Genomic DNA, 21,474 nt, shown 5'->3' with positions numbered 1-21,474 from the left:
GACTTCGATTTATAAATCGAGGGTTGGTCGTACAAATTACAGCTGCCTGAGTCTGAAACATGCGTAGCCATACGCCCAGCTATAACCTTTTATTAATACTTCTATCACCTGTTTCTACGAATTGCTTCCACGGTGCTCAAATGTTCACGATTCAGACAGTAGAGTATCAATTACAGCGCCGGTAAAACGCAGTCTCTGATATCCTTTTGTCAACGATATATTTGTCGCACCTTGCTTGAGGTAGAAATTAATAGATGGTTCGTTCCAGTCCAGCACGGTCCAATTCAGTACATCGCACTTCTTTTCAACTCCACGCCTCGCCACTGACTTCCACAGTGCAAGGCCCAGACCCCTGTGCCGATACTCGGGACGGACATACAGGTCCTCCATATACACAACACGCTCCAGAGTTATTGGGTCAAAAATAAAGAAATACAGGACGAAACCAGCCACGACTTCTTTTGCTTCAGGGGTTGAAATGCATGCAACGTTAGCCTCTGCCCATGAATATGATCCGAACAGATGATCTTCCAAGTCTGAGCAAGACAGCTCTACTTGTTCCGGCATCTTTTCGTATTCAGCAAGTTCCCGGATTAAGGAATGGATCGACCTGACATCTGTTTGTCGTGCAGGTCGTATTGTAGCATTCATAATCAAATAGTTGCACTAACAAACTGACAATACCACACAACACCACCGGTTATCAAAACACTAGCATCAGCCGCCTGCAATCACGTATGGATTGGATTGGATTGGATTCACGATTAGACTGTCGGATCGACAAGATCAGACAAGATTTTCTTTGAGTGTATGCATGGATCAAATAAAATGTATTGCAACCAAATGCAATTATCTAATATTTTCATGCACCGTACTATTTAAGGCATAGTTCCAGCAGATTACGTCTTACCGCATAAGAACACCAGAGCGAAGAACACAGCGGGACAGCGGCTCATAGCGGTGAATGAGCAGACTGTGCTGCATGGCGGTCAGCGCAAGCTTTTCGAATGTGTTCAAGGAATCGTTTTCTCAAAGCAAGTTTTCACACGATGGAAAGCACTTGGTAACTGCATACTTGTTTTTCATTCTATACTGAACACACTTTGGACTGATTATTACATTGAAATTACAACAGGCTGTACCGTACGGAGCGAAGGTTACCGTTTACAAGCAGAGCATTGACTTGCCTGAAACAGCTGTGTTTGAAAACAATGATAATGTTGACGTTATCGAGGTATGCAGATTTCATATTATGAACGTATGTTACGTATGATGTATTTGACGTCACTCCGATCTTATCTACACCTACAGTGGTCACCTGACTCAACGATGATTCTGTGTGTTATACTGAAGCGAAAAGTCTTACAGGTATGTACCAGTGCATCTATGACCTGGTTTGCTGTTCCCTACTAACAAATGGGGTTTGCATGCGTACTAACAAAAAAACAAAGGCCGACCCGTTTGTCAATATAGACGTGTCCCAATTTAGATCTGGTCAATAGAAGATCCTCAATGGAGGTGCAAAATAACTGAAGGCGTTATGGGCCTCAGTTCTGCTCGCTGGAGCCCCGACAGTCGTCATGTCCTGAGTTCTTCTGATTTCCAGGTGATAAAGTATCTTAATCCTAATTTCGTTCCTTCAGCAATTCTTGCTCACTTGAGGAAACTCACTCTGTCTTTGCAGATACGTGTTACAATTTGGTCTCTGACAAGCAAATCAATTTCGTACTTGAAATCTACGAAGCAGTTCATTGATTGCTTTGCGTTCAGCCCAAGCGGGACTGTACTGGCTGTAGCAGAATATAGGGATTCGAAGGACTTCATCAGTATTATATCATGCGAAGAATGGGACCTTTGCAAGGTTTGCAACACAGATTGATCTGTCAACTGCCCTGCGGTGACGTACGCATTTGCAGTGTTATGCAGTTCATGGTAAATTTATCACATTTGGTGCCACCTATTTTCCTTTCTATTTTGTAATAAATGCCGACCAGAACTTCGAAGTTGCAACGGAAGACATGGGTGGTTTAGCATGGTCACCAAATGGAGACGTTCTGTGTGTTTGGGAAGCACCAATTATTTCTGTAAGTAATGGCACTCTTTCCTTATTTTAAAGGAACAGCCGTTGGCTTGTGCCATTTATTTGCGTAATATACTTGTTTCAGTTCAAATTGTTCATTTACGATACCTCAGGCTCCATGCTTGCAACCTACCATGCAAAGTCTGAGCTCATCGGCATAAAGTCTGTATCCTGGCATCCTGAGGGACAGTTACTTCTTGTTGAAGGACATTGCGACAAGGTTGGAAATGCACCGCTGTGGCTAGTTGGTTAGCATGTTAAATAAGCACGTACTCGTTTTCAGTTTGTGGTGCTCGATGCAATCACGTGGGACAGCCTCTTTGAGTGGAGTGTGCCAGACGTCATTGTAGATGCAGACATTGTAAGATTTTTTTTTTCTTACATTATTTTTTGTGTTTCCTTGTTGATCTGCCCCAGCTATATTCATGGTCATGCAGTACTTCGAATCTTATGATTGTTATTTCTGCAAAAACACAACCTTATGTCTGGTATAGTGTCGTCTGCTACAAGCTCTTTCACTTGCAGACGGTATACAGATCTCCCATATTGCCATCAAAGTCACAGAGTGATGGACCAAATCAGTGTAAGGATTGTACTTTGTCAGATTTTTCCCTTAGGTATTGCAGGCTTAGTTGCACATGCAATTAAGCATTGTTCACTTTATTTTCCGCAGACGACGTCATTAGGAAACGGCCGTACAGTTTCACAAATGTGACAAGAACAGTCGACAAACTCAAGAAATTGTCGCGACCCACTATTGTGAAATTCAGCGCTACTGGAAAACACATAGCTTGTACGAGCGGTGGGTACATTACATTAAATACCGTTTTCCTTTTTCCTTCTATGTCTGTTATTTTGCGTGTACCACATAATGTGCTGTGTGCAGGCTTCAGGCTACCAACAAAGAGCAATAGTCTGTTTTGAACTTCATTATCTTAAGCTGTCTTCACTAAAAAAAAAGTAATTGGCAATGCATCGCATTCCAAGTGGGGAAAGGGTGCGAATATAATACGATTATCTTGCAATCCACTTTGTCCGCAGGAGAGTTTCCAACAGTGGTCTTCGTAATCGAAGTCGAAAGTGCACGGTGTGTATCTCTAGTGATCAATGCAAGTGCAGTAACATGTGAGTAACTACTATGCTTCTATACTTTTGTGTACACAATATTTCTTCTTCTCTCACCTACATTATAGCACTCAAATGGGCTGGTCATGCGGAGTACCTTGCCATTTGTACGGGCACGAAGGGTTTTCATTTGTGGTCACCTTTAGGCTGCACTACCATGCCGGTTTCATGCAGAGGCAAGTATTGTAGTTGCGACGTCTGCAAATATTTTGTTGCCGGGTTCTAGTTGCTCCTGTCAGCTGTTGCATGCGCTCCACGATTGCATTTATACTGTGGTAATCATTATGCTAAAAACAGGGAACACATGTTAGGCGTATCCCAGAAGCAGCTGCACATATGGTATCAGAAATGGCAAATAAGCTCATGAACCTGCATTAATAAGTTTCGACAAAAAATAAAAAAATGGCTACAGCAAGAAGATATGAAAGTATCGACACTGCATGTGTGTATGATGTTTACGCCACAGTCAGATTTGTTTTCTTCTGTTCTTTTCATGAGTCAAGCAGAAGTCTTGACCTTTTTTTTTAACCTTACACATCCGCAGGGAATATTAGTGTAACAGGTGTGATTGACAATATTCTTGTTGTGCAGTACCATTTCAAGCGAAGTCATGTTCGTGGAACCCCAACGGGAAAAGCCTCGTGCTTCACAGTCAAGAAATGGGCATCTTTGGTACAGTCACATGAAGCATACACGACTATAAGGCCTTTGTAATGTAATGAAGACACGTTTTAGGAATATAAGCTTTTTATTGTAACATCTGTGAATCTCGTCGATTATATGCACCTTTACACTTTTAATGTACATTGTCTATTTGTCCCTGGTCGCAACGTAATGTCTGTTACGCTTCGTTAAATAATCCTTTTAATCGTGCGGCAAACTGAAATAAAAATAGGTACAATAAAGCGCTAAGATATTTGCTGCTTTGTTCCAACTACCAAAAGAATGACAAAAAAGGGGTGAAGAAAAGGGGTTCAGAAGACAGAAGCCAGTATGCTATTAACAATAGAGACAAACATAAATACAGAGAGGTAACAAAAGTGCCAGCCCAGTAAATGGAAAGCTCACCTCGTTTAAATGAGGTTAAAATTAGTGCTGCTTGGTGGTACACCGTTAAAAGCGATAATACTCCAGTGCAAAGACCAAGAAATTGAGGGACAAGGAATTATGCACAGCTGTCTCCCCTTGTCTCAATTTTTTTTTAGTTTTGGTACTGGGACTTTATCGCTTTTAACAGTTTACCTCATTTGACCCACAACACTGGCATTTTGCTTGACATTTTTATGCTGCTTGCACTGCGCAATGGAGAATTATAGCTTAACGTAATATAAAAATCAAACCTGTTATGTTTGCTATCTATAAACAAATTTAAGAACTTTGAATCCAGGTTACAATATACATCGCCGTCAGCGCGAATCTCTGTAAGGGACCGGAGTGTTAACAGTGACTCGGCAATACTACCTTTTTATTTGTCTCAAACACATTATGCGAGACAATATCTTTTTAAAAAAATGTGAAGCCGGTCTAATGCGTAATTTTGGGCCTAGTAATACATCACAACACTGAAGATTTGGCCACTCACGGGGGATGTTTTGTAATCTGATTACTGGTACACACTGTTATCTGTCCTGTCAGATTTCTAAGTCGCAGCTGGTACTGTTACGAGACACTGTAAAAACAGCCTACCGACAGGGGTCACCCTTTTATTGCCTGCACGTTCATGTTCAGATAGGCAACCCAACCGCAGGTAATCAACCAAGACATGCCTTCTCAAATGCCTTCAGCAGTTTGTGCTTAAACCAAGCACAGATTAGGAAATAGACGGGCTACTGCATTTTGCCGTAAGTGATAAGAAGAAAGAAAGAAATAAAACAAAACAGTGCACCACTTGCTCAGTCGTAAGAGACCATCTCCTTTTCATTTCGCGCACCGCACCCCTTGCGTTTTATCGCTGAGGTCGTCCACGTCTTCCACCTCGCAGTGCCTCTTTGGAAGGATGGGTTCTTGTCTTTTTGCTTCTTTTATCAACAAGTAAGAGTTCATCAACATGTTGCAGAGGGAAATGGGAAAAACTGAATTTGGAGGGCTGCAGCAATCCTTAGCTTGTTTCCTGTTTGGCTTGGCGGTTTTTGAGGGCTTGTGCAAGGTCGTTTCGAAGAGCCTCTTGCTGCTTGCGGTCCTGTAGCAGCTGCACGGAACGCAGTCCGTTGACGATGTCTTTCGTCTTGCCGAAGTAGATTTCGTTCAGTGTGGTACGAATTTTGTTCTCCATGTCCTACAGTGAAAGGAAGTAAAAACGTTGCAGCATTTCTTAATGGCACTCTGGGATGTCGTAAGGCAAAACTAGGTATTCCGTTGCACGTTAAACGCTGCAATTTTTTTTAAGGTCGACCACCACTATATTTAGAAAATGCTTGCACGTGCCTCCGTACCACAAATACTTCCATGTCACTCCTCCGTACTAAGAGCACTGAGTGAATAAAAAAAAAATCACTCGAATATGGATTGAATGTAGGAAGGAAGGTCTAATTACTGTGGTATATGAGAAATTCATTCAAAATCACACACTGTTTATAATCCTGTCCAAATTATCATATCCTGTCCACAGCAATGTCAACAAACACACTGTAACAATGTCTCGCATATGAAACCAGTGCACGTGCGAAGACAAACTTCGAAGAGTCGTAGTCAGTGCCAGATTTTAGATTTATGCGTGGACGGAAGAGAGATTTTTACCAAGTTTCCATTCCAGGGATGCAAGACAGATTTCCCTTTTCTGGTGGGGGCCCCTTTGTGGTGGCAGCTCCGGGGCAAGTGCCCCGTCTGCCCCCCCTAAATCCGGCACTGGTCGTAGTCAGCGATTAATCCAGACCTCCCCCCCCCCCCCCCCTAACACCACCACCCAAGATATGGAGGAGACCCTAAATTTTTTGTGAGATTGCACAATATTTCATCAAAAGCACGTAAATACACCCCTTGCGGAGCTCAACACCCCTCAAGGGCAGCGACGTACAGCTTTGCACTTGCATACGTCATGGTAGATCATCCAGCAACTTTTAGTCAGGGTGAACTGTGGCACAGAAAAAAAAATTTTATAAATCGCATGACCAGATTTCCTCCGAAATCTTTTGCATGGTGGTTGTGAGGAGCACTAGAAGTCATAAGACCCTTGTTTCCGACCGGACTGTCCCTTTAAATCCTGATGTCGGCGCCTTTTCCTCGAGTTGGGTGAACTCGTTTTCTGGGCCTCGGAGGCTAAACGTATTTGTGTTGTCCTTGAAGAGAGCTCGTCTCTGGTAATTCTAGTTGTTTAGAATAAGATAGTTGTAGCACAAACTTTGTCCCGCCCTTGTCTCATTCGTTCTCAGTTTTCCTATTTTTTGTTTTTTTGTTTCTCAGTTTTTTTATTTCCACGGCACCAATTTCCACATCAAGCACCTCGACTTACCTCCACCATCTTTCCAATATTTGCTATGTGCGGTGAGGCATCACTCACTGAGGAGTCCTGTTCCATCTGAAATTTTCGTAAGAGCATTCTACAAGCACTGTATTGATATCCAGATCAATGATGCTTTCTTCAGAGGTCTACCAGACATTCAGATCTAATTAGATTAAATTAAAGCTACAAAAAACACAAACGTCGTCTCTTCCTACCTGTCTCGTGAGGCTACCTCCGAGGTTCATTGTTCCCGAGCCAGGCTTTTTCGTCTGCAGCCATAACATGGCCGTAGAGGTCAGTTTGTAGTGTGCACTTCGACCACTGGATTTCTCCTGCAATGTATTTTTTTTTTAAATGAAACACGGTCCTCTCGGTACTGCCTTTTTCCATTTCTGAGTGTATTCTTAAATATATTGCCAAAATGAATTAATTATTAAATTAAAAATAAATTGATTTTTGAAAATGAACAGAATTATGAGATCTGCTATCACTATGTTCAACAAACAGTCTAATGGGCATGTTGAGTAGGACTCTTATAGGAGTGTTATACTTGAGTCTTACCCGTAAAGAAGACTCATGAGCATCCATACTTAAGGTCGGCGTCGTTTATCTTTTATTTTATACAGAGATAATATCTTGAAGCATACCTGGACTTCAACAACATGTATGGAGTCCCAGCTACCCATAATCTTCTTGGAACCATCTCCGCCTTTCTTGATGAGGACGACCCCAGCAAAGCCGTGGTCAAGGTCCCAAAGGTAGACAGACGAAACGCCACCTTCGAAGTACATTTCTCGGTACTGGTCGAAGGCCTGATTGGCGTCCACTTCCAGCTTCCGTAATCGCTCCGACGGAAGCGCTCCGTCTTCCAAGGGAGGGTCGTACGTGTTACTCCACGGGGATCTAAATTCGTTCCAACAGGAATGGATGAACAGGCCTTACAGTTCCGTGCAGAATAAATAAAAGTATACAGCGTTGTTTCTGCCCTGCGTAACTCTCATCAATGATGTATGGAGAGTAAAGAGACTGTGTCAAACATTTTCAGTTTGCAAATTTGTTTCAGTAAATTATAAATTAAAAACTTTTCACTCCTATATATTGTCCGTACGCTATTCTGCCTTTTTTAATGAGCGGTCGTGGAATCGGGGCTTTGCAATTAACTATGGAGAGCATGTTTACTAAAAGCAGAACAACAAAAGTGCATACTAATGATTGTTATGCTTCAAAATTGTTAAAAGGCAGCAAAGTAAATACGGTAACATAGATTATGCTGCTATCAAACTATGAAAACATAGAGGTCATTGGAAATGTTAGCTCCCAAATGCACTTCTTATTCCTTCATTACAATCCACATGGTTTGTAACTTTATACATACAAAGGGTATACAAGCGAAACAGATGGGCAACTTACACAGCTGTGCCCCTCTTTTGATATGTGTATGTTGCCCACCTGTTGTGTTATCAGATCGGGAAGTTGCCCTACTTGATGTTAGTTGAGGGGTGTGTTTGCGGCACTGTGCTCATTGCCTTCTGCGACTGTGTGCCTGTGTATCTATATCGCTGTGTGTGTACCAATAAATCCTGCAATTGCAAGTAGTGTGTTGTCCTGTCACCTGTTGTTCTCTATTCTGTGTCCTTATTTCACACTTTCTATACACAATGCTATGTACCCAGCCCTGCGTCGGTGTTTTGACTTTGCGCCTTCTAGAAGTTATCGTGCAGTAGCAACAAGCACAACTTTCTGCTTTGATGACCAAAGAGTTCACCTGTACGAATCGCCATCCCTATTGTAGTCGCACAGCAGGTAATCTTTTCCGGATTTCTTGTCAGTAGCTATTTTCAGAGGTTGGTCTACGGACGACAGCAGTTCTTCACATAGGCTAGGCACCTGCACATTAAGGAAGACAACAAATGAATAACGCAAGTTTGGTTCGTAAATGATAATTTCTCTTACTAGGTCTATAAGATCACTTAGGTTCTTCTCGATCTTCTGAGGAGGAAGCCTCCTCATAAGATCCAACGCACAGTCGAGCTGCTGATCTGCCTGCAAAAGAAAGCAACACAATACCCTTATTCACGTGCATAATGCACGCGCTATATGTCGCAATATATGTAAAGAACAAGTGTCAGCTACCGCAAAAGAAAAATAAAAGTGCCACATAAGTAGGACGCCCATGTGTATTTCAGTTTATTCACCCAATATTGACATCCGGTTGCAGATATCAATACGATGTTTGTGAAAACCGAGCGCGACATGCTGTCGTATTTGTTGCGAGCTTTTCTTCGTAAAGCGGCTTGTATATATGTCTCACAGCAGTCTATGATTGTTTCAATGAAAAAAGTAAGCGTTATTCCCCAATCGTGTCTCACGTACACACACGCCACTCACAAATGTTTATCGTTGCCAAGACTGCGCGCGTCAGCATATCTGGTCCAGCGTAAACCCTGAGTAGGTCAGCTCATTTAAAACTGTCAAAACCCGCGAACAATGTTTTTCGTGTACCAATTAAGACTCGAATGATGTCTACTACTTCAAAAACGTCCAAGCCGGCGATAGTGTCTTAGGCTTGGTAACTCGGCCTTGTTTTCGACTAGTGGCCCTCGATAAAGAAAGATGACGTGGTCGTGCTTCATTTTAAACGGTGCAGTGATGAAAGCTGCTCCCATTAACGCGATAAAATGCACAAATCTCACCGTCATTATAACTTCAGCGCCTTGAAAATAATCTGCCAACGCCCTCTGAAAGAAAACGGAAGTTCCAACCTACTGATCAAGACAAGCTTCCTGTCTATGCGAAAATACGTCAATCACTTCCCAATGAAAATTTAGCCTGCTACACAGTAAAAATGTTAGTAATAAACTTTTTGCCACGGTATTGTTATATCTTAAATAAAAATTGACGTGTAGTTTTTTTTTAGCTTTTATTTGTCGCCAACCTAGCACATTTTTGTTCCTAGTCGCCGCCAAATGTTGGCAACGGTCTTTTGCAATGCTCATGGCGACGATCGTGGTTTGTTTATCCTACGCTAATTCTCTCCTGTTTATGTCCCTGTCCTAAAAAATTACCTGTAATTCACCAATGATCTATTGCGGAACTCAAAAGTGCTTCTGTCGCGTGACACACAGCTAGTTTGATTGCAGCCATGAGCCGGAACTCAAACGATTCTGAGGAAGACGGCGAGATTGACCGCGAAGAAACTCGATACAACGTTTATGGTAACTCTCAGTCTGCTGGAAAGGGATTTGTTGAGCAGAATGATGACAGGTAATGTTGGTCTAGTTTACTAGCGCAACATTTTTCCGTGTTGCAAAGAAATGTCTCACATGTGAGACTCATTGGCCGCATTGCGTGTTTTTGTACTCATTGAACTGTTCTCTTGGACAGTGATAGCTACGACACTGAGGACGGCAGCGAGGATGCGTTAAATATTCAACCACCACAAGCAGCAATTCCCGTCCCTAAACGAGACAGAAGGGATCGCAAACGGGAGAAACACTCACGAAAACATGAATGTGAGTACTTGATATCAGGATCTGTACAAAGAGGAAGGCTCTCTATTGCGCGTTTTGGAAGCACCTTCTTTCACTCCTTCTCAGTTACAAGCAAGTACCTGCTGCTGCCACTTAATTTTAGCTGCTGCGTGTCTAGTCATGAGGGTCTATGAGATATTTTGTGTCAAAAAATGCTGATACCAGCAAAAACTACGTGAATTTCACATAGCAGAACTTTCTGCTCGTGAACTGTACAGTTAATGCGACGTTAGGTGTTGCATTTATTGATGCTAATGTTTTCCATGAAGAGTAACTGGAAATGTAATCGGCATGCTCCTCTATGTAGCTCACGCCCTACTAGATTATGACGACCATGTCGTAGGCACCCCTACCCACCGCCGCATTTGGAAGCTAGCAGTGGCGCTACTAATCGACCCGGTTATTGCTACCTCAATTTCTGCAATAATTTGTACTTCAGCTTACCTTAGTATTTTTATACAAGCGATGGATGTCCCACGAGAGATGCTTCTTTCCAAAGTTGACTATCATGATCATTCCACATGTTTTCATAGGAGCTGTTGCTGTCGTCTGCTACGGTAAACGTACATTCGCTTCTGCGTGTTCAAAATTCAAATTTCCACTGTCCTGTCATGATGTAGATCTCGCGGGCCGTTGTGTAGCGCCCCTAGTGGATCGTGCAGACAGGCTCCTCATGGGGGGTCGCTGATTATGACATGGTCGTTACAATCTACTTGGTCGTGATGTAGCTCAAGCTGCAACTTGCTCACCTTTGCTTTCAATAATCGAAGATTGCCTTAGTGACCCTGAAACCAACATAATTTCAGTATAATTGTGTTACTAAGAACCGTAATAATAAACCTTCTGCAGATATACCACATCGGCCCCACATTTCAGATTTATCTCCTGTTTATGCGCAGCATCCAGAAGCAGAAAAGATCGGAGGCACAGCAGCCGAGAACGAGGCGGCAGCCACCGCGACAGCCGCCGTGCGGGGGAGGGTCGCGGAGGTCACAGCCGCGACCAGAGAGATGCGCACGAACGCGATTCGACAAGGCACAGGCAGCACCGTGCGGAAGAAAAAAGTTCCAGGGTGGAGCCGAGGCCCAGGGCCACAAGCGACAAGGAAGGACGAGCGAACGAGAAGGAACAGAGGCCCGCCAGGGACAGCGGAAGGAGCTCCGCGCGGCAGGAAGTCAAGGAACTGCCTCCGAGCAGGGAGGTCCGCGACGCACGGGAAAGGATTCGGGAAGCCAGAGAGGCGAGGGAGAGGGAAGAGAAAGAGCAGTGAGTTTGCATGAACAACGTTTGTTCATCTTACCACGTTGAGGTAGATGAAATTTTGCGGGGTGTCGTAAGATCAACGGTAGATACGTGTGGTGTGTGGTTTCCGGAAAGGTGAAGGTGCCGAGTGGATGGGTGGGCAATGAAATGCTTGCACGGATTTAAAAAAAAAAAATTCATATTATACGTGGCATAAAGACCTGCTCTACCGGCCGTTACACATAGGGCCCTGTGTTTTTTCGGGCGTTACGGTTTTTGAAAATCGGGAGAGGGGTAAAAATCTAGTTTTATTTCGGGAGCCGTAAAAATGGGTGATATCAGGCAGAAAAGTAGGTCTTCTGGTGAAAAACAAAAAACAAGGAAAAACAAAAAAGGGTGCCTCTCACAGTTTAGATGAACATGAAATGCGGAACAGCTGCGTCAATTCTCCAGTGCCTAGCGTTCTCCAGTGCTGTTATTGGAGGCTGAATTGGCCCTTTGCCAAGTTCATTTTCAGTTTTTTTTTTCGCGTTTTACCCTAAGCGATGATGATGCAAATCGGGGGCAGCGGGGAGGTAAAAACAGGTTTTACCCTAAAACGCAGGGCCCTAATTATACATTACATACACTCGTACACACACTATGCAAGCTTGCGAAAGTGCATGCCACCGCTTCACATTGCATGATCCCGAACCCCAACCTGCTGCACACTTACACCTCCGCGGACATAATTTGTGCTCGGTTTGTACATTTCAGTAGTGTCTGTGTGCAAAGTGTGAATGTGTGTGGAAAACTGGAGGCAGCACCCATTGCATTTCTTACTGGCAACATGAGATACAGCAGTGACACCAATGTAATACAGCACAGGTCATAAGATGCACGCACGAGCACTAGATGTATACCTTCATTACCCTTTTACAACTGTCTTGTTTTATAGAACCAACCCTGCCGACCTTGAGCGAGAACGTTTCCTGTATTGGCAACAAAATTTCACACGTGTACGCAGAGAACGGCTACAGAGGGAGTGGAGGAAAGAACGCCTCATGGTCGTCGATCAGTCCCTAAGTCAGAGAGATCGAGAACGCGAGCAACGGAGGCTGGAATCACAGCGTCGTAAGAGGGGCAAGTCGGCCCATCTTATATCTTCCCCGTCCCTCTTGCCGTGTCCGTCTGCGCAAGACTCAGTGGCCCCTTTGTTCCATTTTAGACGACAACAGCAAGCCGCAACAGTACGTGAGCAAAGCTGAAGAGCAGGCGACGGCTCGGGACAGGAGCAGGAGTCCAATTTCCCATAGCAGACAAACGGACGACCAGTCGGGTAGTGATCCGGGAATTTCGTTGGAAATTGAGGATGACCCCCTCACTGATATGGGTATGTGTTTATAAATTGGTCCGTTTTGTTCTCGTTATGTAATTAAATGTTAATAGACGTAGCACTGGGTGTGTGAATAGATAGATAGATATTTTTTATTCAGGTTCTGATTGAAGAAGTGGAATATGAAATTAATCGCCAAGGAATAACAACATAAGCAACTCCGCCACTCCGGGGTTGGAATGATTCCGAAACCATTCCAGGTTTATCAGAGCCCGGAATGGAATTGGAATGGAATGGCGGGAACTGTCCTAGGAATGGAATGGAATTAGGCATTTTTTTCGCAGGCGGACTGGAATTGGAATGGACTCGTCTGGGTGCCACACACGGTCAAGGGCGAAATAACCTTGTCTTTTTGCTTTTTCCGTGATGGGTAATGTCAGTCTCCTCTATAGCACTGCTAGCCTACCCAGCACGGTTACCGGTCACTTTTCTTTTATTGGTGGAATTAAAGGATTGGAATTGGTTGCCAAGCCATTCCAGGAGTGGGAACTGGTCATACCTTTTCATTCCGACGAATTGAAAGGAATGGAATTATCACAAATCTCCATTCCTTTGAATGGAATTGGAATGGAATGGGTGATCCCATTCCGCAACCCTGATTCGTACCATAAAGGTTATTGTCATTTCAGATCGTCAATTTATGTGCCTAATTGATGTACTGATATAAGGAATGTGTCATCAATTCTGGGCAAGAATTTTGGTCTTCTTCTTTTATTTCCCCCTCACCCCCCTCCCTCTTCCCGTGTATTTTTGTCACGGCTTTATCTGAGTCAGCTTGATACTACAGAGCCCTCTCCACTGCTACCTACGGCACTCCCTACAAACTGTATTGCACACGTTGCAGATAAATAGCAGCAGCATGCATGCTTATATGCGTTCTTCGAAGTTGTCAGATTGATGCGCATGTGACTTTAAAATACCATTCGACATACAGTAGACTTGTTTTCAATACAACACCGTGCAGCTAAAACGTCTGTAGCTAAGATTCCTCACACAAAGGCAACATATGCGATATTGTGCTCGAATTTCTGCGCTTATGCCTCCGTACTGTCTCGAATATTTGCTTATATGCATTTGACATCTTCGTTCTGTCTCCCACATATACGGGTAAATATGCCACGTCATACAGAAGTGAAACTCCTTTCTCTACAGTTCCAGGCTTCGATGTTTGCTTGATCCTAACGACCCACTCAACTCTCCCCCCCCTCTCTCTCTCTCTCAACATTGCTCGGCCCCTGGCCAAATCCAGTCCACCAACGCTCTGCCCTCAAAGCTCTTTTGACATTTTTGGATACCATAGGACTTCAAACCTTATTGTGAAGGGGCTCATTATTTCATTCCTCAGCATCACCATAAGCAATGGGGTAGAGCATTGCCCCTGGCAATGAAACTCCCCATTCATCACCATAAAAATAAAGTTGTTGTTGTTGTTGTTGTCCTACGACTCAAAAATTAAACGATTGTCGCTATTTCTGTGGCAGCGTATTCACATTTATTAATCCTCTCTGTACGCACCACGTGACGACTTGACCGGTGCCTTTTCAGAGGAAGACGATGCCAGCTCCCCTCCGCAACAGCGTACCTTCCCTCAGGCCGCAGAAAATAATGTGGCGCAGACGGTTGTTGCAGACGACACCAGTTCGAACGATGATGAAAACGAGGAGGATTCAGAGAAGACGTCGTCTGACACGACCAGCGACTCCAGCAGTGACTCTGACGGTACGTTGCGCGTACGTCCTCTTCCCAGCTTACTTTGCACATGCAAGTCTTGCAAGGTCGAGCTCCACCGCATGGCCTCGCAGTAATGCTGCGTATATTGTGATTGTCCCGGTACCGTAGTAGGAACTTGTCGCAGGAGAGAGAGAGGTAAACAACAAACGTTGAAAACAGATGTTTACGTTTTTAGATAGCAGTAGCAGCACTGATTCGGAGGATGACGATAAGAACACCGAAGAAGAGAAGGTTGATGGGGATGCCTCAGGTAACCATGCCTGCTGTGTTGGAAGCTGCTTTTTTCTTATGTTTCTGGATGGCTTCTACCCTCTTGCTCATGTTCGTGCTTTCCTGGTGGTATAATAACTTGAGCTCTGTCCCTACTGTGCATGGCATGGCATGGCAATGCTTCACTAATATTGAAGTTTTATTGCAGCTATGTTCATAACGGTGCTTCCTTTGCTATTTTTTCTTTATTTGGTCCCTATTCCCTCCTCCATTACGTATTGTTGCATGAAGGTGCTTATGTTTGATGTAGTTTGTTGCTTTTATGCCCGGTTTCACCAATGCTTCACTTCACTGCTTCACTAAAGGGATTTATTGTCACTGAAACATTCATCGTGTCACCAACTAACACTTGTAAAAAAGAATTGATTGCTGACTAGTTTTTGCAACCCTTGATCTCGGTTCAGAGTTAACCAGCGTTGGTGAAATGGGGTCATAGTGAATCATAGTTAAGGCCTTGTGTTTTAGGGTAAAACCCGAAAGTCATAACTCTGGGTAAGACCCGAAAATTCGCCCAAAAAATTCAGCCACCGACGCAGACTGTGGAGAACGCCAAGCACCGCGCGTTCAGGACAGCTGCTCGGCATCTTGTGTTCGTCCAAAATGTGGGACATGCTCTTGATTTATGTCCCACCCCAAAATTTGCTTTTCGCCCCAATACATACCCACATAGATCGACTTTACCCTGTTTTACAGCTCCCGAAATAAAACCCAGTTTTGACCCCTAATTTTCGGAAAACATAAAACTCCAAAACACAAGCGTCTATTCATGCTGAATGCATCCACTGTGCAAGATGTTACGTAGATTCTCACATCGTAACCTTTGATTGTGTGATGTGCGCATGTCAGGCTGGTTTCCCTGCAGAGTTTCTTCACAGTTTGTTTTTGTTTTTATAATCTTTGTGTCCCCTCCTAAAAGCCTGCCTGATATATACTGGCTTATCTTTCTCGGAGTTTAGTGTTAGAATAGCACTGGTGTTTGCATTTAACCTGCTGCTTCACGCTTTAAACTTGCAAATATTAAAGTAAACTAAAGTACTTGCAAACTTAGTTCCCGCAAATATTTACGACCCCGAAGATTTTCCATTGATTGCAAATCTTGCCTTTTGTAGTCGTGTCTTTTATTTTTTGAAGGATTTATAGAATACAATGCTCCAGTATAATTTGAGCAAGCCTGTCAGTGTTGGAACACTAGAAAAATGTCTGGGAAATATCATGGTCAGCCATTCCCATGTACAAATGCCTAAACAAATGGCTGAGTGTGTGTGTGTGTGAGTGAGTGTATGAGAGAGAGTGTGTGAGTGAGTGAGTGTGTGAGTGAGTGAGAGAGAGAGGCTTATGCTCTTTTACAACTGCAGAGAAGAACAACCAGTCTAACGACAAAGAAGCTGCAGCAAAGAACGACGTGGCACCCGCAGAGCCCCCAACCCCATCAATCGACGACATTCTGTCGCAGTTTCCACCTTACTTGCCAGCCATCCAAGGTTGCCGAAGCGTTGAAGAGTTCCACTGCCTCAACCGCATCGAGGAAGGCACATACGGCGTTGTGTACAGGGCGCGAGATAAACAAACAAGTATGTGTTGTTCTCTTTACTGCGTTTGTCACACGATAGTGCAACTTCAATTATGCATTTTTTTGTTGTTGTTTCTTGTTTGTTTTTTGTTGTTGTTTTTTTGAGAGCATAGAGTAAGGGCAACCTACATGTGCCGGTGCAGGTGACGCACATATTTTGTTTTGTTGATATGCAAGAATGATCCACGAAAAAAGTTCTACGATGAAGCGAATTGTGTAATTACAGCCTCGCGTTTTGGGGTTCAACCCAGTAAAACCCGTTTTTATCCCCGATTTGCATCGTTATCGTTTTGGATAAAACCCTGACAACTTGCAAAACGAAACTTGCCAAAGTGCAAATTCATGCCGCCCATAGGGCGCCGAAGAATGCTAAACGCGTCACGCTTGGCACTGCTGCTCACAATCTCATGTTTATCTGAGGTGCAAGAAGCGCTTTTCTAAATTATCTACTTGAAAATCTATTTAGAAAAAGATTTTCAAGTAGAATGTGCATTGCTTTGTACTCTCCAGTGCCTGTATTTGTGGCTGGATTCAAACTTTCCGAAATTTATTTTCACGTTTTAACCAAAGTGAGCACGAAAACACAGGTTCTTAACGGGTTTATCCCTAAAACAAAAGGCTTAACCTACATATAATCTATGCTTGTGTTTGTGTCATTAAGGTTGCACGATATATATTTCTGCCACATCCAAAGGGACGTGGGTAGACTCTACATCTTGAGTCACAAGATTGTGTACTAATTTGTGTACAGATGAAATAGTTGCACTGAAGAGACTCAAGATGGAAAAGGAGAAAGAAGGTTTTCCAATCACCTCCCTCCGTGAAATCAACACCTTGCTCAAAGCGCAACATCCAAACATTGTCACAGTCAGGGTGAGTGTGCTTTCCTCCTCACCAGGATGCTTGTAGCTTAAAGGGTCACTAAAATGAAAAAAAAAAAACTTGCTCTCAAATGAAAGTCCATGTTTCATTTAGTACAAATCAAACAAAATTAGTTCACACAACGCCACCGTTTCGAAGAAAAAGGCCATGAAAACAGAGCAACAGCCTTTGGTGGCAACGAATGAGATCCCCAGGTCGCAAAGATTGGCGGCATCCAATGAGACGGCAGGAGAACCGCGCGCATACCTATCGAGCGCGTGTAGATTTGGAACGGGTCTGACCATAGTGTTCCGTATAGCCCCCCCTGCTGACTGTCTTGTATGTCTATTGTCTGATAATAGCACATTCCAGCACATTTGGAAAGCCCACTTCGCAGAAAAGTACATTTTCCGCCGCAGAAAGCTAGGGGCCTTAGACATGGGGCATATGTAAGCTGGTGGGGTGTGTGCGTGTAAGCGTGCGTAAAGCATGTAAGCGTGTAACGTTATTTCTTCCGCAGGAAATTGTTGTAGGAAGCAACATGGATAAAATATACATAGCAATGGAATACGTGGAGCATGACCTCAAAAGCCTAATGGAAGTGATGAAACAGCCTTTCCTCGTGGGCGAAGTGAAGACGTTGATGCTTCAGCTGTTGAGGGCTGTTGCGCATCTGCATGATAACTGGATCCTGCACCGCGACTTGAAGACGTCGAACTTGCTGCTTAGCCACAAGGGCATACTCAAGGTCAGCCACCATCATGCATAGCCCGCATTAAATATGCGTACCTCCACGAACTATTTGGCACTTTTAGTATTTGAATAGGCGTGTGTAAGCTCAGCTCTGAAGTGACAAACTTTGACAACCTTTCAGGTTGGAGATTTTGGTCTTGCCAGAGAATATGGGTCACCCCTGAAGCACTACACCCCCATCGTTGTCACCCTGTGGTATCGTGCACCCGAGCTCCTCTTGGGAGTGAAGGTAATTTCACATTGTTCTAATTGTGAACCATTTTCGGGCATTCGTGGAAAGTACAGTTTTGTCCTCTGCACACCAATAACCTGCCACTGCGAGAGGCACCTTCACTCTCTCCCTTAGTCCGCACATGTATGATGCATATTATTTAGAGCCTTAAGTTTTAGGGTTTTACCCGATTCTTCCCCGAATTTGCACCCCGAATTGAAGGTTGCCTCTATAGGGTGAAACCCGATTTTTACCAGGCAAATTGCCCTCTCTGGGATGTCTGTAGGAATGCACCAACTTACTTGTTTGGCAGGAAAATGTAGTTACATCACCGTTTGTACCAAATCGCTACAGTTAGTTTGAATAACTGAGCCCGATTTGTCCCCGATTTTAGCGTAATGGAAGTTTTTTCACCCGAATTTGCATGAATTTAGTGCACATGTTTATTTACCCGATTTTTACCCTCCGAATTTAGAAAAAAATATTTCCCAAAAACTTCAGGCTCTAATATTATTGTAGAAAAAGACGCGCACACCTCTTCACGGGAAGGTACGAGGTGTTCCCATTCCCATGGCAACCGTCTGCTCCTCCACTGGTGACCCAGTCTGCCAATTAAGCTTTCTTTGTGTGTGTTATTACAAAAGCAGAAAGCTCTCCGGACAAATCCAGCTTTGTGTATTGAATATATATTCGCTGCAACATTGCAAACAGTGCATTAAGCAGATGTGGTTAGAGAGAGTTCCTCAACCCCCTGTAAGTAACTCTTGCCTCAGATTCCTTGTAGGTATCATCCCCATCGAACGTGCCTTAAATTCCTTATGCAGTCCCATAACGACATTCTAATGGGAGTGCTTCATATCATATATTCAGGAATACTCTACACCGATTGACATGTGGTCCGTGGGTTGCATCTTTGGGGAGCTGCTCACAATGAAGCCACTGTTTCCTGGAAAATCGGACATCGATCAGCTCAATAGGATATTCAAGGTTAGCTGACAGAGGCCATTCTGTCATTTGAGTAACTGTGAGAGTATACTTGGAATTGTTTTTTCAAGGATCTCGGAACGCCGAGCGAAAAGATTTGGCCGGGATATTCGGAATTGCCCCTCGTGAGAAAAGTGACCTTCACAGAGTACCCCTACAACAGCTTGAGGGGTCGTTTTGGCCATACCTTGTCAAACCTGGGCTTCGATCTATTAAACAAGTAAGAGTCCCTCTTGCATTTATTTGAAGAACCCGACGAAACGCAACTTGCCGGACTGTCTCGCGAATCTGACGGTGTCGAGATATGACGCATTTCTGCGTATATCTGGGACACGACCCACTAGATTATAGCGACCATGTTATAATTGGCAAACCCAATGAGGAGCCCGTCCACACGATCCTCTAGGGGGGCTGCTCATCGGTCCTCGACATCTGCATTATGATTGGACGATGGAAATTTGAATTTCGAACGCGCAGAAGCGGGTAAACGACTACCGTAGCAGACGACAGCAATAGTTCCTATGAAAATGCGTAGAATGATGATGATAATCAACTTTAGAAGGAAGCATCTCTCGTGAGACATCCACCGCTTGTACAAAACTACTAAGGTAAGCTAAAGTAAAGAGTACTGTAGAAATCGAGGAAGCAATAACCGGGCAGATTAGTGGCGCCACCGCTAGCCTGACATTGTCGCTATAATGTAGTGAGTCGCGGTCTGGGTACATGTAGTACGAGGATCGGTCCCTACTTATTCGTAGCTTGTGAAGCGCCACTGCTGAGTTAAGATTTGCGGCATTTGCACCATAGTAGCCTGTAGGTTTTCCCAAGCAGCGCAACATCTTTGCCCAATATTGGCAATACCAGCCTAATATTGGTCCATTGTTGGGCCAAGATGTGCTGCTTGGGTTGCTTCTGCCTTGGGGAAACGTGTTGCCTGTGCTCTTTCGGTTTGCTCACTACTCTTTTGCTGTCTTCCAGGTTCTTAACATATTATCCGAGCCAGCGTATAACAGCAGAAGATGCTCTACGCCACGAGTTCTTCAAGGAAACACCTGTTCCTGTAGAGCCTTCTATGTTTCCAACATGGCCTGCAAAAAGTGAACTTGGCCACCGAAAGGCTCAGAGCCCAAAGCCCCCCTCTGGTGGAAAGCAGTTTGCAAAACAACTGGTAAACAAACTCGGTTCATCTTTGAAAGCGCTCCAGTTGAGAGAAAACTAACGCATATAGATAGCACATGGGCAATCAGTTTTGCACCGAAGTGATTATGATACGAAACCAGGAGTGGTTGAAAACTGGTTTTAACACGAGGCCCTAGTCATTTAAAGCCCCCCAGCTTTCTGCAGTGGAAAATTAACATTTCCACAAAGTGGGATTTAAAAGTGTGTGGGACTTTGTGTGACAGAGAAAACAAGCAAAAGAGAGTTGCAGCATTCTCCTGAGATCCCTTAACTTATCCCACATGGTTTTCCAGCCTTTTGCATCTTTTCAGTGATCAAAGAAAATTAGACTGAGTTTCTGTCATTAAATTTTCTTTCATCTTGCATGTTCAGCCATGTAACTGCCAGCAGTATCAGTCCCGTCATGCATTGCAGTCAAGACTGGTCGGGTTTAATCCCGCGAAATTTTCCCACATTGATTGAAGGCCTTACATCATTCTGTAATATCTATCAAATATTCCGCAAAGACATTAAAGGGGCACTAAAATGCAAACTTTCTCTCAAATGAAAGTCAGTTTTTCAGTTAGTGTAATGGAAGCAAAACTACAGGTTTTCCCGGCAATTTTAATCCAAGTGCCAGCTAAATTAATCCATGCCCTATAAAGTTTGCGTGGCACATGGATTAATTTCGATGGCGCTTGGATTAAAGTCAGTGGGAAAACCTGTAGTTCACACAGCGCTACCGTTTTGAATAAAAATGCAATGAAAACAGAACAGTCTTTAGCGGCAACAAATGGTATCCCCAGGAGGCAAACGTTGGCGGCACCCAATGAGACAGCAGAAGCGCGCGCATAGTTATCATGGGGATCTGAAACTTTCGAGCACTCTTCCCAAGTCATCTGTGTGCGACCTTTTCAAGCCGTCTTTTTGTCTTCTTAGGGCGAGGGAGATGAAGAGGGTCTCCTGGCAGCCGCAGCAGGATTTCACATGAAGATCCCCAACAAAGGAAGCTCTGCTCAGGGAACAGGCTTCAGGCTTAAGTTCTAGGCTGCAACTGTTTAAAATACACATGAATCATTGTAAATACATACATACCTGTAAAAAAAAAAAAAAAGTCATATTTCTCTGAGTGCCTCATATTCTCC

The 21,474-nt window shown here is 43.8% G+C and overlaps 4 protein-coding genes across 9 annotated transcripts; 2 read left to right on the top strand and 2 right to left on the bottom strand.

The window, feature by feature from the left end:
• Positions 1–74: 74 nt before the first annotated feature.
• Positions 75–726, bottom strand: LOC135370509 (diamine acetyltransferase 1-like). The gene has a single exon (XM_064604273.1). The coding sequence runs from the start codon at positions 649–651 to the stop codon at positions 145–147; it is 507 nt and encodes a 168-aa protein (XP_064460343.1). The 5' UTR covers positions 652–726; the 3' UTR covers positions 75–144.
• A 183-nt stretch (positions 727–909) lies between these two features.
• LOC135369828 (WD repeat-containing protein WRAP73-like) lies at positions 910–3,962 on the top strand. 2 transcript variants are annotated; one of them, XM_064603381.1, is made up of 13 exons: positions 910–1,063; positions 1,136–1,234; positions 1,312–1,368; positions 1,490–1,606; positions 1,685–1,861; positions 1,995–2,084; positions 2,166–2,300; positions 2,364–2,441; positions 2,606–2,663; positions 2,754–2,882; positions 3,122–3,167; positions 3,274–3,381; positions 3,797–3,962. In XM_064603381.1, the coding sequence occupies exons 1-13, from the start codon at positions 965–967 to the stop codon at positions 3,906–3,908; spliced, it is 1,305 nt and encodes a 434-aa protein (XP_064459451.1). In that variant the 5' UTR covers positions 910–964; the 3' UTR covers positions 3,909–3,962. The 2 variants fall into 2 exon arrangements, with proteins under 2 accessions (XP_064459451.1, XP_064459450.1); XM_064603380.1 differs by having other exon boundaries at positions 912–1,063; positions 3,122–3,205.
• Positions 3,935–9,435, bottom strand: LOC135369829 (F-actin-capping protein subunit beta). Its single transcript, XM_064603382.1, has 7 exons — positions 9,338–9,435; positions 8,598–8,687; positions 8,410–8,531; positions 7,292–7,547; positions 6,860–6,976; positions 6,654–6,719; positions 3,935–5,480 (listed from the first exon to the last, which is right to left on the bottom strand). The coding sequence occupies exons 1-7, from the start codon at positions 9,341–9,343 to the stop codon at positions 5,304–5,306; spliced, it is 834 nt and encodes a 277-aa protein (XP_064459452.1). The 5' UTR covers positions 9,344–9,435; the 3' UTR covers positions 3,935–5,303.
• A 175-nt stretch (positions 9,436–9,610) lies between these two features.
• On the top strand, positions 9,611–21,458 carry LOC135369827 (cyclin-dependent kinase 11B-like). 5 transcript variants are annotated; one of them, XM_064603375.1, is made up of 15 exons: positions 9,611–9,908; positions 10,035–10,156; positions 11,074–11,440; positions 12,354–12,538; positions 12,624–12,788; positions 14,337–14,510; positions 14,698–14,772; positions 16,148–16,363; positions 17,114–17,235; positions 17,744–17,971; positions 18,098–18,205; positions 19,058–19,174; positions 19,243–19,391; positions 20,150–20,339; positions 21,269–21,458. In XM_064603375.1, exons 1-15 carry the CDS (start codon positions 9,787–9,789, stop codon positions 21,374–21,376), a joined length of 2,448 nt encoding a protein of 815 aa, XP_064459445.1. In that variant the 5' UTR covers positions 9,611–9,786; the 3' UTR covers positions 21,377–21,458. The 5 variants fall into 5 exon arrangements, with proteins under 5 accessions (XP_064459445.1, XP_064459447.1, XP_064459446.1 ...); XM_064603377.1 differs by having other exon boundaries at positions 10,029–10,156; positions 12,423–12,538; XM_064603376.1 differs by having other exon boundaries at positions 10,029–10,156; positions 12,354–12,529.
• Positions 21,459–21,474: the final 16 nt, after the last annotated feature.

Source organism: Ornithodoros turicata, chromosome 10 (assembly GCF_037126465.1).
Source record: "Ornithodoros turicata isolate Travis chromosome 10, ASM3712646v1, whole genome shotgun sequence".
Classification (NCBI taxonomy): Eukaryota; Metazoa; Arthropoda; class Arachnida; order Ixodida; family Argasidae; genus Ornithodoros; species Ornithodoros turicata.
This window is presented reverse-complemented; position numbering and strand designations above follow the sequence as displayed.

Excerpts from the sequence above, each read along its gene's own strand:
- LOC135370509 (XM_064604273.1), bottom strand. The coding sequence starts at position 651 with ATGAATGCTACAATACGACCTGCACGACAAACAGATGTCAGGTCGATC.
- LOC135369828 (XM_064603380.1), top strand. The coding sequence starts at position 965 with ATGAGCAGACTGTGCTGCATGGCGGTCAGCGCAAGCTTTTCGAATGTG. Across the intron at positions 1,064-1,135 it reads CACACGATGGAAAGCACTTG|GCTGTACCGTACGGAGCGAA; the intron begins GTAACTGCATAC and ends AAATTACAACAG. Across the intron at positions 1,235-1,311 it reads ATAATGTTGACGTTATCGAG|TGGTCACCTGACTCAACGAT; the intron begins GTATGCAGATTT and ends CTACACCTACAG.
- LOC135369827 (XM_064603374.1), top strand. The coding sequence starts at position 9,787 with ATGAGCCGGAACTCAAACGATTCTGAGGAAGACGGCGAGATTGACCGC. Across the intron at positions 10,157-11,073 it reads ACACTCACGAAAACATGAAT|CATCCAGAAGCAGAAAAGAT; the intron begins GTGAGTACTTGA and ends GTTTATGCGCAG. Across the intron at positions 12,539-12,623 it reads ATCACAGCGTCGTAAGAGGG|ACGACAACAGCAAGCCGCAA; the intron begins GCAAGTCGGCCC and ends GTTCCATTTTAG.
- LOC135369829 (XM_064603382.1), bottom strand. Across the intron at positions 8,532-8,597 it reads TAAGTGATCTTATAGACCTA|GTGCCTAGCCTATGTGAAGA; the intron begins GTAAGAGAAATT and ends CTTAATGTGCAG. Across the intron at positions 7,548-8,409 it reads AGGGATGGCGATTCGTACAG|ATCCCCGTGGAGTAACACGT; the intron begins GTGAACTCTTTG and ends GAACGAATTTAG.